Source organism: Tachypleus tridentatus, chromosome 11 (assembly GCF_004210375.1).
Source record: "Tachypleus tridentatus isolate NWPU-2018 chromosome 11, ASM421037v1, whole genome shotgun sequence".
Taxonomy (NCBI): domain Eukaryota; kingdom Metazoa; phylum Arthropoda; class Merostomata; order Xiphosura; family Limulidae; genus Tachypleus; species Tachypleus tridentatus.
Window position 1 is genome coordinate 65,448,382 of NC_134835.1, and position 19,781 is coordinate 65,468,162.

Here is a 19,781-nt window from a genome sequence, read left to right on the forward strand (position 1 = left end):
ATGTTTTTTGTTTTGTTTGTAAACTATAAAACTGCTTCAATAATTTGCATTAATTCTGCCCGTTTGATTGCCATCTTTGCATGTGAATATAAGAGTTCGAAATGTTATTTAACACTATTAATATTATCACAGAGAGGAACAGAAACAAGGAAGTCAAAGGTCATGTTAAAAGTGAAGAATTGGAAAGGTATGACAAAATACAGAGAGCTAAAGTTCTGTGACAAGTTTCGGCTAATGTACGTGTTCATTGAAACTTTATGTTCCTTTACCACGACAGGAGTAATTTGAATCTCTAAATGTTTTATAAATGCAATTTTCGGCGATTCTGTGAAATGAAAAATTGATTTTATTGTCTTCAACAGCAATTGATCGCAGATTAGTTCCATGACATCCTTCTACATGTATATTTAACTACATATGTAAAACAACAGAAGATACGACAGACCATTTTAGAACCTTTATTAAAGGTTATGTTCCTACGAGAAGGTAACTTAATTGAGAGTTATTGTAGTCTTTACTAAGGTCTACTTGGTTCAAAAGAACATTAGTTGGATTCTCAGGTCTCCTTGCTTCTGTCTCAAGGATCATTGTAATCAAGGGACATTATTAACAGTTCGCTAAAGAGATTACCCATACTGGTTAGGCCAGGCAGCACGACTGATTTGGATGATCGTGGATTCCAACATTGCCTCGTAGCCTTAGAACGACACCGCGTAAAGAAGCGGTAAAGTTCTGTTACTTTCAGACGTTTCTTCTTCCATTTTACTATAGATGGACGACATCACTTATCACAATCTGGAATACTTTAGACTTTCTGACACACATTATTCTGTTCTATGATACTCAATGAAACGTTATTTTAAATTCAAAAATCTGAAATGTTTCGGAGTAGAAGATTGTTGTGGAAGTAAATAAACTGACTAGATAGAAATGTAACGGCACGAAAAAACTTCTCATTCTTTCTAGTCGCCCTCAAATTCCAGAAAGCAACGTGGAAATTAGAACGTTAAATAGTTCCTTGGCTGATTAATTATCGTAAAATTTATCGAATAATATGGAGAATTTACAAAGCCGCCAGATCCATCGCGTCTACTACAATGCGTTGTAAATACTACGACGTCAAATATATAATATGCATGCTACACCTAGCCAAAGTTATTTCTATTTTTAACGCTTTATCGACTCAACACAGGCATATGTGTCCCCGATAACAAAAGTCGTTCTCTAGAAGCTTTCCTTGGATATGGTTCGGAAGGCAATTCTTCAAGCTGGGCACTGTGGTCGAGTATGTTGACTTCTCGGCGCACAAACACTTCATATTAAACAAAAAACATTAAAATCAGCAGGTACATCGCTATCCACGGAGTAACGTTGGAGCATCTACTCGAATCTAGAATGTCAATAATAATATATTTAGTTAGCTGTTGCTACACGAGAATAAATTATTCCATTAATTTTCTTTAATAATCTATGAATTACAAAAGTTGCTGATATACCCAGTGAGTTATGTTTTGAACAATTTTGCTATCTGAAGACTTTGAGCAAGTTAAAAAACTGACAAATACGTACATCGTAAGAGAATCTGTGATAAAATATTACATAATTATGGGCAATAATATCTTAGATATTTAATGTGTTTCATTTCAGAACTGGCTTTTATTGAAAGCCGATAGCCCTCCTATAAACTATTAGTAGTAATTAGGAAAATAATAATAATAAATCTAACTGTTTTAGACCATCTTAAAACATACTTAAACGTGCAGCACGTCGGCCAGAGTACCAGACACAAATTTTTAAAACAAGGATTGTTATTGTAGTTAAACAGAAGCATTAACAATTTGAAAAACGTATTATACTACATTAATTAACGACATCTGACATGTTCAATACCGACGAGATTTAACCCACAATACCAGGGATGATCAAACGGGCTGAAACGCGACAGACTTAGTAGTAATCAAGGCGCTACGTGTTCCATCAATGGAACGAACCAGAATAAGTAACCGTATTGTAATTATTATTAATTCTATTTGAGTTATCAACCATCATGTAAATGGATCAGTGATTTCACCGAAAATGGTAATTACACCAAACCACGAAACTGCTTTAACTTGGTCAGATTTCACACCATTTTATGCAGTTCTTTAGTGTACAGTAACTCAACGATATTTGTAGCAATTCGCCTCAAACCGTTGTGGAAATGCACGTTTCATTCATCTTCAATTCCCAGCTGAGCGTGGTTCGAAACTTGCTTGTTATTTGTTTATTAACTTACTTCAACGTACACGTATCTTTCTACTAACAGCCTATCAAGCGTTTACAATTTGTTTTTCAGTTTAGACCTGAAAACATAACTTCTTAATCATTACAAGCACGGGCTCTTCGTATCCTTAATTATCCTTATGTAGTTCTTGTTAGGAAGTTATAATTCGGTCACTGGTGTTGTTTACCTACTTAGAGAAGTATAGGACGATTGGAACCGGTTAGCACAGGTGCTCTTTTGTAATAAATGCGTTTAATAAATTGAAATTCCTGATAAACAGAACTTATTTTTGTTTTGAATTTCACACAAAGCTACACGAGAGCTGTCTGCGCTAGCCGTCTTTAACTTAGCAGTAAGACTACAGAGAAGGCAGGTAGTCATCACCACTCATCGTCAGCTCTTGGGCTCCTCTTTTACCAACAAATAATGGGGTTGGCCGTCACTTTATAACGTTCCCGACGGCTGAAAGCAGCAGTAATTACCTAACAGTTATAATCAGGTGTACAAATTAGGCTTGCGTTAAAACTAAAACGAAAGATAATCGGTCCGCATGGTTATATCTAAGATAGATAACTGACAGTCATCTTGTATATAAATCACAAGCTTAAAGTAATTGATAAGTAACCATGCCATTAGTATATTTGGGTGTATAAGCCTGGAATGGACACCCATTATTTGATGATTTTTTAATCTGTATAATTTTGTCTAAACATCTACGTAAAAGCGTTGCTAAGCACTTAAAAGATTCGGGGCTTGGACCGTAAGCGAGAGAATCTTCGTCGTTTCAGTACAATATCAATCATAGTTTCCTGTTCTGATTTTTGAAAACACCAACTGGGGATCCGGGGCGCGAGCACCGTGTGCAAACGCTTTGCGACTCCTCTAAATTTATGTACAGAAATTTGCACAACAAACGATTCATCGTTCATCTGAAATACAATCATTCTGAACCTAGGATAACTTAAACTGAAGTGACAAGCTCCTAGTTTACTGTTGATAGTTTTTTTAGAACCTCGAGAAGTATCGTATTTAAATTATTGTTGAAATCAATTCGGTTATTTTGTTTGTAATGTAATTTAGTGAATAGAATAACAAGTTAAATTTTGAGTATTGGAATCTTATATATATTCATCTAGTCTTACCTTCGCTCCCTACAGACACCTGCAAACTAGGGCTATGTTGGAATCCTCCAATAACGATCTCTGTTAGCCTTTCTCCAATTACCTTGGAAACGGTTGCTGAACACGAGAGCCTCAGTCCTTCTGAGTGGAAATGTGTCTGACGGATCTGGAACCTTAGTCCGGCTGTCGACTGAATATCACCGTTGGAGTTTTGAACAGGGAGGTAGTGAACTACGTTAACAGGGTCTGCCTTTAAAAGGAAAACGTAACACAGGTTTAACAGAACGTGTTGGATAACTGTAAGATATGATAAGTAGCTGTCAGATATTATACAAAGTAGGTGTCTGATATTGATGCTACGTAGTTATACTGAGTATATGGTAAATTGTAAGTGTAAGGTGAATATGTCTTTTACTTGCGGATACTAAAGTCATTTATGGTCAAACTCTTGAACGTGTGACTAAAAAAGTTGATATTGACACAGATTCAACTTTGAATTTTGGTGAGCAGTAGAGAAGAGAAGTCCGACATTTGAAATGTGTACACAGCAATATTTGAGCATCCTATAATAATTCAGGTTGTATCTCTCTATGTATGTATGCGCGTCTAGCTATTTTCTCCTGGGTGCTGGAGCTGGCAGGAGCAAACTCGAGGCACACATTCTTAAGAAAGACCATTCATCATGAGGTTATACAAATCAACAGTTGATGCCAATACATTATCCACATAGCAGAAGCAAACTTGACAAACATAGGCATATCTATCCGATAGATAACACTTAAGAAAACGTTCAAAAAGTACAATAGAAGCAGACTGTCTCGACTTAGATATTGATGTTATTAATTAAACAGTTTCTTGAAGGTTTATAATAAATCAGGAGATATTAGTTTTACAGTTATAATTATCTCGCTTCCAGTCACAAATAATCCAAAGAAAAGTATGTTATAATATTTACCTATCACAACTCATTGTTAAAATTTCTATTAATTTGGAAGTGAAAAATTACACACTGTATTTTTTTAAATTTTCTTGAAAATACAATTTTTGTTAAAATTAATAAATATAACATTGACACTTTCACTATTTTATATATAATGTTCAATATAATTGTTATGAAAATTAAATTTGTAAATTAATATAATAACCACTGATTGCACACAATGTTCTTGTTTAACCATTTCACCTTTTACTGTTTTACTCATTTCTAACTACGTTATGCTGAGTCAGTTGTTTCTCTTGGGGTGGTCATTTTTTAAGTTTAAATCACGTACTTAACACAGTCACTACATAAATCACGTACTTAGCATAGTCAGTACATAAATCACGTACTTAACGTAGTCAGTATAGAGTATAAATAACTTTTTTCATCGCAGACGTATAGACTCCAAAAGGAGCCTAAATACTTAAACTTTAACACATATTCTCAAAGTTAGAACGATTCAATCGTTTACTAGCGCGTGGTCGTTGGTTCTGAATAGATCAATTAATTAATACATTCGTTACACAATATAAGTAACTTCCACTGTAACATCAAGTTTAAATTAATTATAACGAACAATACCAAATTTACTTTGATGCAAGTTTTAACACTTCCACGTGTCCTCTTACATAAGTGATACTAAATGTTTCTTTTGATGTACTTTATATTTTTGTTTTTGTAAAAACGAAAACAAAAAACCAAAACAAAAAACACGTTACCTTGACTCCATTAATATACCAAGCCAGTCTCTGAGGTTTCTTTAGGGGAACAGACGTACAGTTTAGTTCCAGTATGTCTCCAACTCCGTACCTTTTGTTTTCGCCGGATATTTTCGGTCCTCTGGTATGAACTAGCACATCTGGAGCTGCATGTCAAACAGGATAAATGTGACTTCAACTTACAAAACAACAATACAAAACACTCAACGATTATATTTGAGAAGCGATTATTAAGTCAACTAGACATTATTAGAAACAATTAATGAAACGTAATCGGATTTACTCACACATAAGCTCACGTGAAGTTCGACTCGTTACATGTTTAAACAATGAATAACTTTGAAATTCGGAATACCTCAAGATCCTTGGGGAAAAAACAACAACATGAAACTCTAATATTCTGTCAATTGATATTTTTTGACATTGTTTGGTACTTTGTCAGTTCAACATCATTAAAATATCAACCTGTACACAGTCCAAAGAGCTACGGGTTTGTACCTTCACGAATATTGTTGCAAGTGTTTCAAATATCAAAATTATTAAAATACAACGTAATTTGCATGCTTTCCGTTTTTATTTTTTTTATTTTTTCGAATAGAGAGTCACATGTTAGACACATATGTGACTCAATTTAACGTGTCCACAATGACAGGTCTGTATATAACACGAGAGTTTCTTTGTTTTGCTCTATTATCCTTCATCAACTGACGTATTTTTGAAAACTTTATTAAACATTAAAAAAATAACTTGACAAAATAACGTAGTTTTAGGGTACAGAATGGTACGTTGATACTTAATATGAAAATAATTTGGTACAAAATGTAATTAAATACATAATACTCTAAGAATATTGTGGAAAGTGATTAATAAATAGTACTATTTAACTGAGAGTAAGTCTCATTTAATCGATATGAAACTTTTGTTAATTTTGTTTTTGCAGGAAAAACTGTTACGATTGGGATAATTTGTTCATTTACAGTATGGGCTCTCTGACCTGTGCCCACAAAGTGATGATTTTTTAAATTTTGTTTTAGCACAGTGTTGCACTACGGAATATTCGTGGTATGTCTACCACGTGATGTCACTTATGAAGTTACAATTTTGACAGCTATTGAAGCAAATTATAACATGTCCACAGTTTAATTGAACAAAATAATGGTATCCTTTTTCTTTCATGTTTCAATAATGACCTACCTATCGCATAACAAACGTAATTATCTATAATACTCAGCCGTTAATATAAAAGTTAAGATAAAATTTCAGCGAGGTACTGACATTTTCGTGCCATGAAAATATTGGACGTAAACATGTTGCTTTTAGAACAATCGTTGTTGTCGATTAAAGAGTTTCTAAATGATTCCTTCAGATACTGATTTATTATTTGTATGGAGTAACCAACAGTCACGGAAAAATATCGTTATTAACGTTGGACGATGACGAATATCGTTTTAAAACTCAGAATTACAGCTCGCGTCGTAGTTATTATTTCAAGCAAATACACGGAGCCTGCACGACAAGCTTATTAATATACAATACCGATTTTTACAAGTTTTGATAGACATATGGTGTTCTGGCCTGTGTTAACATGCTTTGCCAAAAGAATAGAGTTTGTGTTAGGACTAACACGCTAGTTTGATGGACGTTACTTGTACGAAATATTTAGACAGACGTATATTATTCTGAGCAATGTTAACAAGATCCACTAAATAATTAGAGTTAATATTACTAGTAAGCTGGTGTAAACACAGTTTGAGAGAGGTAACTTGTATATGTTTCACAATACAGAAACCAATATAAATTCAAATATTAATGAAATACAGCATTTGAATTACTTCGTTTTACCAAATATCACTGTCTTTAACTCGATATTAACTGTTTTTGAATGAAACATAGAACATTTAAATCCTAAAAAATAACTTAATTCATTTGAGAGGAATATTTTTAGGTCAAAGGAATAGATCGCATATACACTGGACAAAAAGAAATTTGCTACTAGAGAAAACTCAAGTTATTCGAGGTAATTTGATGATGCTGATTTTAAGAACTGTTCTCAGAATTTTTTATCAATTCTAGATTTTGAGTTATTGTAATATATAAATATCTTATCAGCACTATGTGAAATATCATGCAATCAACTCAGATTTATGCTAAGATATTAAGTTCACTTAGACAGTTTAATGGGTAAAAGGCATATATTTTTAATAGTTTCAAACGCTTACTGTTTTGTAATAGTGAAAATTCATGATATATTGTTCATAAATACTATTTGTTCTCAATATAATTGTAGCGAAATGCTCCACTTTTGCTTTATTACCACGTTCACCTGCTTTTTACGGAAGTCGCGAAACCCTCATGTGCTCAGTTTGCTACAAGATTCGAGAAATTCCTCGACTGAGCATAAAAGCTAGATGCCTTTCGCTCACTCAGTTGATCACTTCGTCTCTCTCTCAGTGCACAGTCAAAACAAAACCCGGCCTTTTTTCTTGCATCATACCCGCAATATAATCAAGTTTTGCGAAATTTTATTTTTTAAAATCTTTTAAACTCTAGTTATGTAAACATACCTTAGTTTCATATTTTTAGAAAATCATTTGAAATACCAATTGCCTCCAAGTCAAGTAATGTCTGAAAGTGAAAAAAATCACCCAAACAGTTTCTGCTGCATTTTTGAAGAATGTATTACAGTTTCACAAAGTAAAACATCATAGATAAGGTAAGGATAGATTACTACCAGTGTTTTGGGGGTAAGATTGGTGAAGAAGAGAATCATTGGGCTCTATATGTGTGTTGAACAGTTTGCAAATCTTGCTTGATATAGTGGCAGAATAAAAAAAAAGTATAATATTTATAATAATAAGTATAATATTTGTAGTCCACTTGATATGGCGTGAACCGAAAAGTCATCTGACTTTTTTTTTGCACGACTAATGTTTGTGGATATTGAAATAAAACTAAACTGTACATTAAATATCCAGATTTTTCATATGTAGTTAAGCCAGTAACCTCATGGGGATGATCTTTAGTGCTACATCCATCAGCAAACTGAGAATCAGAAGAGTTATCCTCTAAAGAAGACAACGAATCATCATCTTCATCTAGTAATTCTATCCCTATAGAACTTCATTATAAACTGTTTCATCTGATTACACATCTAAATGACCTCATTCATGACTTGTTTCTATCAAAACAACAAAGGGAATTTCTTGGTTATTGTTTACAGCAATGGAATTTATTGACTCTAGAAACAATACTTGTAATTTACTAAAGTCACCAATGAAGTCTTGGTTCTCACTACAACATAAAGTATACGTTGTGTTTCTGTATAGATGTCGATACAGTAATGGAAAAATTAGGTACTGAACATCATTTTCTTTTATTAACTTATCTAAAGTTAGTGTAAAACTGTACTTATACATAATAGGAACGTAAGCCATTGATTCTAGTTGTTCGTGCTGTGAACATGAAAGAAATGCATCAAAGCACGTAGATTATGCATTATTAAATGCAATTTTTAATGAATAAATAAAGTTATTAAAGAAAAAAATGTTTTCACGATATATATGAATATTTTTCATATATCTATCGCAACTCGAAAACTAGAATCATCCAGTAATTTTGAATGTTAATTTTTAAAATCATCATCGTTAGATTAGATAGAAACAGTCGCATTTTGTTCTAGTAGTAGTGAATTTTTTGTTGCCCAGCGTAATTGGTTGAATATACAATATTATTGTATTATTATTAAAAGCAGGAACTGTGTATGATCTCAGACACTTTCTGGAGGAAAATATTTATGTAGTATTAAAGTTTGATTATAAAAAAAGTAAAACATTAAACATTGTGTTCTCTAATGTCACTATCCTTCGTAACAACGTTTAGGTGTTTTCAGATTACAACATTAAGTTATTTTCTATTGCCTAGTACTAGCACTTAAAACAGCTCTTGGTTGGTGAATTCCAATATGGAACAAAATATATCCTGGAGTGGATTGTGGTATGTCAAAGATAGATCTCAAATATTAGTGCCATGTAAAAGTTTGTCAATGAGACTGAGTGTGACAAGAACCTGTGTTTTCGGTTTCTAATCTGTAACTCTAGTACCTGTCCCGTCATTTTTCATGGGGTGTACGCTATTACAATAAATATCAAACAATGAGCAGAATTTGAGCAGGTCTTTAAATCAAGCCTAAGCGTAAAAATTAATAAACGTTACACAAAACTAGTTTGAAAGATTCTAAATTACACTCTTCCATTTTAATATTATATTACGTAATTAACATTTAGACAAAAACATATTTTTAATAGGTAAATTAAATATAAATACGACTGATGTAATATCATATCTAAACTTCCATATTACATTTCTCTAAAGAAAATATAAAAATTAACGTATGTATAATTTTAGCCCACTTGTATAGATATAATCACTTAAAAAAACTGCTTAGGTGAGTATCAAAAATTACTATGACATTTTCTGTATTAATTAAGACATAAGATTTATTTTTGGCGTGAAATAATGGTCTTAGAAAGAAACGAGAACTGTTTCGAGACGTTGCTTAAACAAAACTGAAAATATTAAATGTATCTCAATAATAGCGGGGCCCGGCATGGCCAGGTGCGTTAAGGCGGTCGACTCGTAATCTGAGGGTCGCGGTTTCGAATCCCGGTTGCACCAAACAAGCTCGCCCTTTCAGCCATGGGGGCGTTATAATGTACGGTCAATCCCACTATTCGTTGGTAAAAGAGTAGCCCAAGAGTTGGTGGTGGGTGGTGATGACTAACTGCCTTCCTCTAGTCTTAAATTGCTAAATTAGGGACGGCTAGCGCAGATAGCCCTCGAGTAGCTTTGTGAGAAATTCAAAAAAATCAATAATTGCGCTCCAAAATATGTTACCGAAAAAACAGAACGAAAAACAAAAATCGAGAATCCATGAAATTTGTATACGCGATCATAGTACAATCTCAAAAGGTTTTAACATATATAAATCCACATGTTTACTCATGAAATACGTGAGTTTAAGCAATGTTTCTGAGCTTATGGATTAAAATATATCTATATTATCACGTCAGCAAAGAAGTTGGCAATTCCACAGTGTGGAACGTTGTATATGCGTATGAAAATTTAAATGTGTTTCCATGTAATATCAGTATCACAAAATACTGAATAAAGTAGAAGAAAAGTGATGTCCTTTTATAAGCACGAGTAAATAAAATATCGTAAAAAATAAAGTTACAGAAGTGAGAAACTACTAGCTGTTTTCAAAGGAATATCTAATTCTGTTGAGGTTGTTTGAGTAGTTGTTTTATAAAGGTTGAATCAGCGTAGTGCGTTTTCCTTACAACAAAGCCACATCGGGCTGTCTGCTGAGCTCACCGAGGAGAACCGAACCCACTGCTTTTAGCGTTGTAAAAATCGTAGACTTACCTCTGTGCTGGCGAGGGGTGATTGAATCAGTATTAGAATAAATGTAAAAAACTGACAGTACTGATAATACTAAACAACACGAACTCTTTGTGTCTCGAACTGTTTTTTTTTTTCTGTTTAGAAGATTAGCGTTAAAATACTTTATTTGTCAAGTACTCACAAAGACACTGTGCGATTGCTCTTTGATTTGTGCTGTATAAATGCATGGTGAAATTTTATTTTTCGTGCTATATATGTCTAACATTGAAATATATTTTTAAGTTTCATTTAAAATTCATATTAGTGTACTTTTGGTCAAATCAACACTGTTAGACACAGTTAATATACTGATGCAATACCTATAGTTCATATGTTCCCAATGGTATATATACTTTATGTACTAACAATCAAAGCATATAGAACGAGACATTTGTAACTTAAAAGTATCATTTGCTACAACTCTCCATTTACATCCCTGTACAGTTTTCTTTTTACTCTGTTCTTCTGGTTTAATTAGTAAAAATGATTTCTTCTTTAAAATATCGTTTCAAGAAGCTTTCAAACATTCTGATATGCAAAAACGGCTCGTTTGGGTTGAGAAAATATTTTACATAGAAGAGCGAACAACGTTTCGACCTTGTTCGGTCATCGTCAGGTTCACCGTTTTTGCATATAAATTTCTCAACAAGTGGGTTTCTCGACATCACTTTCAAACATTCGTTTTCGTAATACAAAATTACAACTTAATACTTAATTTTGGATTGATTTCAAACATACGTACAAATTTAATCAAATTACAGATTGGTTTTATGTCAAATAACATGGCAACAGAGACAACACCTTGAAGTCACAAATAGTTACATAAGGAGACCATTTGAGAGAACTGATATATTTCAAGGTTTGCCAACAGATGACGCTGTAATATATATATATAACAGAATGCGTCGGTTCAGTTTGTTTTATTAATACATTTTTTTTTATACGGCTGTTATTTATTCCTTCATGTAAAACAAAGCTGAGCATGCGTGATATTATCACGAACGCAAGTTTTCTGAAAATCGAATGTTATCTCAGCTTTCATGAAAAATTTAAAACAAACAATGTCATGACATAAAAATTTGGTTGTTTTATCTAGATCGATGAAACTCTCTTTCAAAAGCGAGTTTGTAAATGACAAACAAAGCAAGTACATTGTCTTCTAGGTATGGATTAAAATTAATAATTATTTTTATTGTTTACTGTAGATGCCGATAGAATTTATTAATGGCAGTAGGTTAGACAAATACCACCTTTTGTAAAACTATTCAAACAATTTCTAATAATTTTCTTTCTTTGTTTTTTTCACAATAAAACCAACATTCGTCTTGTTCTTTCTATTTATTTGAAACATTTGAACTTACACATTAAATATTTTAACGTTTAAATCAAACAAATACGTTTTCATTCATTTAAAAATCAACTTTTTAAACGGATAATTGCAATCTGATGTGGTTAGTACTATTTAACAAGGCTTCGGAAAAATGGTCAATGCATTATTTTGTTTAATGGCCGTAAGATTGGCTAGCCTTATTGGTGTGTGTGTTTCTTTAGAGCAAAACCACATTGGGCTATCTGCTGAGTCCACCACGGGGAACCGAACCTTTGATTTTAGCGTTGTAAATCCGTAGACTTTTCCGTAGATAATTTCTTTGGTTAGCCTGAGATAGATGCTGTGATTGAATTGTATGATCTTGAAAATCACCCCATACAGGCTATATTAAAATCATATTTATTGTTATGATAAAAACATTACTGAAAATGTCATAAAAGATGATATCGTATGATAAAAATGATTATTTTCTTCACGCGTCTATAATTTTGCATAATCAAAGCTTGTAGATAAAATCCCAGTAAATACAATTCCGATATGGTAGTTGCATTCACCATTTCCCCTGTTAAATTATCAACAGTTTTTGTTATATTAATATCATTGTAGTAATCACCATATAACCTGCACAATGTCCAAAATACCAACAATACCTTAATATTTACCATTACGGTATATACTGCAACATTGTTAATTACATCACCTTCACAGTATTCATACCACAAACAGCAATTTAATATTCACCATATATTGCTTCAAACACATCCTAGTAGCTATAATAAGCCACATAATAGAACATTACCATACCGTGCATGGCTTAAGTTATGTGAAACATTTTCTAAGGATAAAAATAACAATATTAAGCTTACAACGAAGTGTTTCTGCTTCTACATTTTCTCCGATGACGATTTCTTCACTGAATGTCGAGTAATTCTGAGTGACCATCGCTTTACACCCTAAGGTCATCATATCGTATTGAAAGTGACCATAGTTTACAATAAAGGTTAAGCCAAGTGCTGTACTTCCTAAACCATCAACGGTGTATTCTTCAGGATAATGTGTAACATGGATGCTGTTGGCCTAGGAATGGATACAATAATTAGGGTTACAAAACAAGATTACTTTTAATTTGTTTACAGATACTGTGGAGTAAGTTTTCATAATTATAATGAGTTAAAATTCTCAAGTAGTTCATATCAATTAGATATTTAAGAATTTAACGTTGTTTGTAGGACTTAAAGGATAGCCACCGACCAATAACAACCAGAAACAGAAAACTGCAGATTTTGAAAATATTTCTGATGTTAGGAGCGTAGTGTAAATGTAAAAAAAATTCAACGTATATGTGTTTGTTTGTGTGTGTGTGTATGTATAATATGAAATGAAGTTTCAAACATTTGATTTTTCAATAATTTTAACATTAATTTTATAAAGGTGGAGTTCGTAAAAGGAAGAAGTTTTAAACTCTGGTCTTCTTTTTAATTAATTATTAAACAGTAGTAGGGCTGTTAAAATTAAAATAACAATACTGTAATCCTCGTCCCGTGAATCATGGGACGTGTTCTGTATTCAGTAGATAAAGCACTACTGTGTGGGTGGGTGAGTGGACAAAGGGTATATTCTTCCTAGCAAAAAAACACCAAGTTGAAACATTGAGATGTGAAATTATTGGAGAATAGTATAGAATGTAGTTTTAATAGGGGTGCAAATAACATAATAAAATATAAATAATAAAAGGCTAAGAAAACAAGGAGACCATAGGAACCATAATTCGCGAATTCCAGACCTGGAATTTAATTGGACATTACTACCTTGGTTATTAGAAACTGTCATAATAATAAGAGTCATTGAACTTTACTCTGATATTGACCTGCATCTTAAGTATCTGAACATTTAATATTAATGCTAGTGTTGAATATCTGACAAATGTCAGTGCTCTATATATGACATTCAAAACAGTACACAAGATATTAGAAGACCGAATAATGCAGATTACAAGTCACTGGGCATATATTCCTGTGCACGCGCACCCAGGTCGTTTGTGGAAGACTATATTCTAAATTATTGATAAGTCTTCAGTCTGTGTGATCAAAATTAAGTTTTTTTTTAGGTTTAATGACACTGATCCTCACAGCTGTGTGTTCATGTATTAGGACTACTTATTAGTAGTTTGCTCCAAGTTCGATTCAGATCCTATAAAAGTACGATGTGTATTGATTTTGAACCAGTAATTGACGAGGTAAATTGAATATAAAATATTTTATGGTTACACACTGTGTTGTGTATCAGAAACTAAGTGTAACTCCGTCAGTCTATCTATCTTTGCATGGTAAACGTATCGTATTCTTTAATTTTGCTTTAAGACAGCAATAATAAAAGATCCAGGCTTCTTTCTTTAGATCCAATTACAGATTTCACGAACCATCGTTCAAATTTTCTAAAATTGATAAAACTTTCATGATATAGGGAAGGTTTCATTTTGTAAAACTCAAAAGGAGCTTCTACTTACGTGAGGATTATATGTGCTTGAAGATTTATTTCTTGTCTATAAATTGTTTTGGAACATAATTTTACTTTGAATAACTCACAGGTTCAAGTTTGTTGTTGATTTCTTCTAAGTCTTCTCTTTGAAGATGTGTAGGTGTATTATTCAATGACTGTTATCGTTCGCTCATCGCCCAGTTCATTACGTGTTTCGTTATTTACAGCGATACTCGTACGTAAACCCGTACATGTTACAAATATACAAGTTATTGCAGCAAAATCATGGATATCAGCAATCAAATTTCGAAAGAATAAAAACAAACAGTTTATCGTATAACTTGATAAAGAAAAAGATACGTTGAGATAAATCTCAGATGGGGATATATCGAATTTGCATCCTTGCTACATTTTGAATTTCATATTCATGTACGAAACTCAATAAAAGATTCATGACGATTGTGGCTGTTGAAAAGTTTTTGATATTATGCTAATAAAGGAACAATTGTAAGTATATTGTTCAATGTGCAGAATACGAAAGAGGTATACGCTAAAGTACGGAACGTACGGAAAACACTTTTCATCACTTCCAAACTTCTCAAAGGTGAGTGTAATCGTCTTTAGAAGGATTTAAAACTCATTAATAACAAAGTCTATTAAAATATAATTAATTTTAAAACAACAGACACACGCTAAATAATATTTATTGAGATTGAAGGTGAAACACAAGTTTTGATTTCATTAATATAACACTTAAATAAAAACAAAATCTTCAAATTTACAATTTAGTTCATGCATAATGAAATAATATTAGAATTAATATGCAAGAAGATTTGACATAATTTGTTTACGTTAAACAAGTTTCTACATAGAATTTTTCAAATTATTTCCACCTTTTAAAATTTCAGAACGTAACCATGAGTAACGGCAGACTGAAAATTAAGACCTTTCAAACAGTCATTCTGTAAACAAAACAGTCCTCCAATATTGCCCGGTGCCATTCAAATATTCTTGTTCGTTTCGCATAAAACTACATAAGGGCGTCCGTAGTTTTTAACTTCTTGATTAAACGGAAGGCAGGCACTTCACAGGACCCATTGCCCAATCTCGAGCTACTATAATTTGCTAGTGACATTTGACTGCCACTCTTCTTACACACCCACGGTTCCAAAGTGCGGAGCATGATTATCTTTTTTTTTTTTCGGCAACAGGAGGCGAACTATTAACCCTAATATCTAGCACGCCCTGACCAGTTTATGTTTCTAAAGCCGTGAATGTGCATATATATACATTTATGTCATGATTAAGCACAGTCAATTTGTGCCATGTAAATTAATGTTTGAACTGTGTTAGTGATGTGCGGAAAAATATCTGCTGTAAAAATTGTTGAATTATTTACAATGCTTTACGAGCCACTCTCTGGACATGATTTAGGAGGGCTCAGGCTGGGTATACAAATGATATTTTTACTGAAACTAAGCTTCTCAATATGTCAAACTAAGTACAATAACATGTTACACAAACATTTGTGCAGTTTGAACTAGTAAAATGACATGTTACGCAAACTTTCATGCAGTTTGAACTAAGTTCAGTGATATATTACACAAACTTTCGTACAGCTTGGAGTTTCGGAAAGGATGGATTTTTTTCATGTTTGCATTCTGTTTTTTCTGTCGAATCACTACGAATGAATACACAGAAAATGTTTAATGTTTTTTTGCTATTAAAATGCAGTGGAAGTATTTGTTAAAAATAATTCATTCTATCATAACATATATATTACCTAAGGGAACGAAATGTGCGGTTGTTTAAAAGTTAACCACGTTAAATAAGAAAATAATATTCTAAAAGTATTTATCCTTAAAAACTGTTAAGAAAGTTTCGAAGATGTTTTTTGGCATGATTAATATATCGTAATAAATATTATTTTTTTATGTTGTCATTTCTAGCAGTTAATTTACATGCGTATATTTCTGTACGTAAAGATGATTTGCTAAAGGTGTCCCCGTTTGATAACCAGACGATCTCCAGATATTCAGATTTCTTAAGATAAAATCAAAATACTCCACATTCATAGCTTCGAGACTTGATGAGATAACTAACTAATGCTTGTTTATTGTAAAGTAAATGGGCTATTTGTGTAGTGCTCACTACATAATTTATCTAAAACTTCCTATAATAATCTGTTAGTAATATCAATTCCTCTTAATACAGACTAAAACTTTCTGTATTACTTTATACTGCTATTGAATACGATGTTTAATTTTATGTTGATATTTAGCAACGTGCATAGTTTTTATTTATACTTAATGTTGCTCATAGTTTTATGATAAATTTAAGAACCCGGCATGGCCACGTGATTAGGGCGCTCGAATCGTAGCATGAGGATCACGGGCTCGAATCTCTGTCACACCAAACATGCTCGACTTTTCATCTTAGGGGGCATTATAATGTATCGATCAATTTTACTATTCGATGGTAAAATAGTGGCCTAAAAGTTGGCAGCGGATGATGACGGCTACCTGCCTTCCCTTTTGTCTTACACTGCTAAATTAGGAATGACTAGTATAAATAGCTCTCGTGTAGCTTTGCGCGAATTTCAAAACAAAGAAACAAGCAATTTAACATTACATTTTCAAACTAATCTAATACACACCCTCAGTTTGTTGTCAACTTTATTAAATATATCGTATTATTATTTTAGCTCATGTATAGATATTTATCATTATTACATTTTATTTATAGTGTTAAGTTATCATGAACCACGATAATGGTTCGTAGCAGGGCTCGCTCGTTCAGAAATTTCTCAAAACTTCTAATGGAAAATACGGGTTACGGGTTTTAAGAATACCATCTTAAAAACAGACTTGTTCTTAAAACAACACTCGAGACCTTTTATCTCAATGGCTAAGGTTGCTAAATATTGACAAAAAGTTAATTTTCCGATTGTTATACAAAATTTAAAATGTATCCATTTGTTTTTCATGTTATTATTATTGAATATTTTATTAAAACCTAGGCAAATTTACTAAAACTTTCTGCAAAGATCATAGGACTATTTGTATGTTGGTTCTTGAAAGATAAGGAGAGATTTTATTAGTTTTTTTATTGTTATTTATCAAGTTTATTTTCGAAGCCATTCAAACGCCAAAGTTCATAGCAAAATCAGCTAAATACACTGCGCCAAAATCTTTGTACAACCACTAAACAGACTTTTCTGAAGGTTGTAAGGCTATTTTAATGTTGATTTTTGAAAGTGAAGATTTCCATTCTCTAACATTTTCTAAGTTCTTCTTTACTAACAGCATAAACTCTTCAAAGCGACAGAAGCCTCACAGAAATGTAAAAACGATTTAAGCACCTTTATACTAATCTAAAATGCTTCATTTTATTAGAGTAAAAAGCGTGTGTATTTATAACAGCGTCTCCAGTTTTGTTGTTATTGATTATAATTTTACCAGCCGCTACAGAAAGAAACTGCTATGAACATTTTAGTGAAATCTGGACAATAGTGCCGAATGCACTATTGAGTATGTCATAATGGTTCATCATTTCTCCAGTTAGCTGTTGTACTTTGTCTCCATATGATTTTCTGCTACTATTTTAGAATTCCCTTACAGTAGATAATTATCATAGTAGATTTATCCACTATTATCAATTTATTCTACTGAATTTGGTTCTTAGCTAAAATCGTATTTTAGTATTATTGTATTACTATCATTGTTCATATTTTTGTTTCACAAGCCTACAGCATAATCTACTGGGCATTTTGTACCAAAACTTAGGTATATTATACAAAACGCGACGAATATCCATGACCTATTTAAAAATTGACTATTTTATATTGAATGTTGATTTACATGGCCATAAATACATAACATACACAATGTTGTTGTTAGTGGCTTCCTTTGTACTCGACGCATGTTAAACGCGTTTTTACACGAAACGTCAAGCGCACAAAACCACCTGACTCTGGAAATAATGGTTGGGTGGAAAAGCTAATGTAGCAGTAAACTGTTGAAAGACATGTAACTTACAACTGAATGCGTATGCAAGTATGTAGCTGAACACTTATTCTCTTTAAACTGACTTAAAAAACTTAAGAAATAAGATAATCAAAAATCGTTAATCTAAAAAAAGAGAATAAGGACTGTTAAAAAAGTGCAGAAACAAGTGTTATCAAAATGTTCTCAAGTCTATAACTTGGTATTCTGGAAAAAATAAGTAAACTAGGCTGGAAATCGTGTCTACATTATGTTTTCAAGCTACAAATTTGCTATCTTTATTCAACTACAACTGATAAATACTGAGTCAAAATAGAAGTTGTTAGCTCGAGAAAGTAATGTAGAAAGTATTTTCAGCTTAGTTGTAGACTTGAAAATATAATCTTTACATTTTAGTTCAGTTGTATTTATACTTTTATATGATCTGTATTCCAATGTTTTAAGTTAACAATGTTTAATTATCATATTAAATATCAGCTGAATTTGCCTTCATTATTAATTTTTACATTGTTATCAAACGTCAAGCAGTTTTTCATGGTTTGTCCACTTCATCTATAATCTTACATTGTTATTAAACCGTGTAAGCAGCATGAATATAATTTTAATTTCACGTTAGTCCTCATTGCTATTTACGTTTAATTTATTTTAAAGAAATTCTGTCTCCAACTGATTCAGCTCTTGCCTGCAACTAAAATATTATTTCTAACAACTACTGGATCAGGAAGATCTTCAAACTGAATAATAATAATAATTATAATAGTAATAATTACTCATTCCTCACCCACCTAATAAAACGAATATTTCTTTCACATAGCCAGAGTTAATATTTCTAAAGTATGAAATTATTCATTAATGTTTTGTTTGCAGTTAAACGCAAAGCTACGTAATGGGCTATTTGTACCTTGTCCACCACTAGTAATAAAACCCCGTTTCTAGCAGTGCAAGTCTGCACACATACAGCTTTATCACTGGTGGGCCGTAAATATTTTACCAAGACGTACATAGAAACATGTTACAGGGATTACATGAAGAACATTTTTAGCACCACAGAACAATCTAACAGTAACTTAGCAAAGTATGTTTCCAATAAAAACATAATGCAATAGCTTATTCTAGATCTGTGGAGAATTAATGTCTTGTGTTAATATTATTTCATTTGTTTTTTTTATTTATTTGAAACCATAAACAAAGTCTCAACTGATGCTGAAAGTTGGATAAATGCCAAAATAACACACACACACACACACAAAATCTCACAGATTATCCGAATAGAAAAAAAAATGTATTGTTTAGCCTTATGACCACGTGACTTGATTCTCTCTTACTATTTCGTACAGCCTTGTTTTACTGCCAGGCGCTTATAATATTACACTTTACACAAGTCAGAAAAACAAACAAACGAGAAGATGAACGTGCTGACCTGTGTTGTTAAATTAATGCAACAT

At 32.3% G+C, this 19,781-nt stretch overlaps 1 protein-coding gene across 1 annotated transcript in view; it reads right to left on the reverse strand.

Annotated features, from left to right (window-relative positions):
- Positions 1–327: 327 nt before the first annotated feature.
- The window catches only part of LOC143232339 (nephrin-like), a 137,669-nt gene continuing 118,215 nt past the window's right edge, over positions 328–19,781 (reverse strand). Inside the window, exons 5-8 of the mRNA XM_076467644.1 lie at positions 12,721–12,931; positions 5,083–5,228; positions 3,406–3,634; positions 328–1,390 (exon numbers count right to left, since the gene is read on the reverse strand). Of these exons, the coding sequence (XP_076323759.1) occupies positions 1,320–1,390; positions 3,406–3,634; positions 5,083–5,228; positions 12,721–12,931 (657 nt within the window). The 3' untranslated portion in view covers positions 328–1,319. The remainder of the gene's footprint in view (positions 1,391–3,405; positions 3,635–5,082; positions 5,229–12,720; positions 12,932–19,781) is intronic.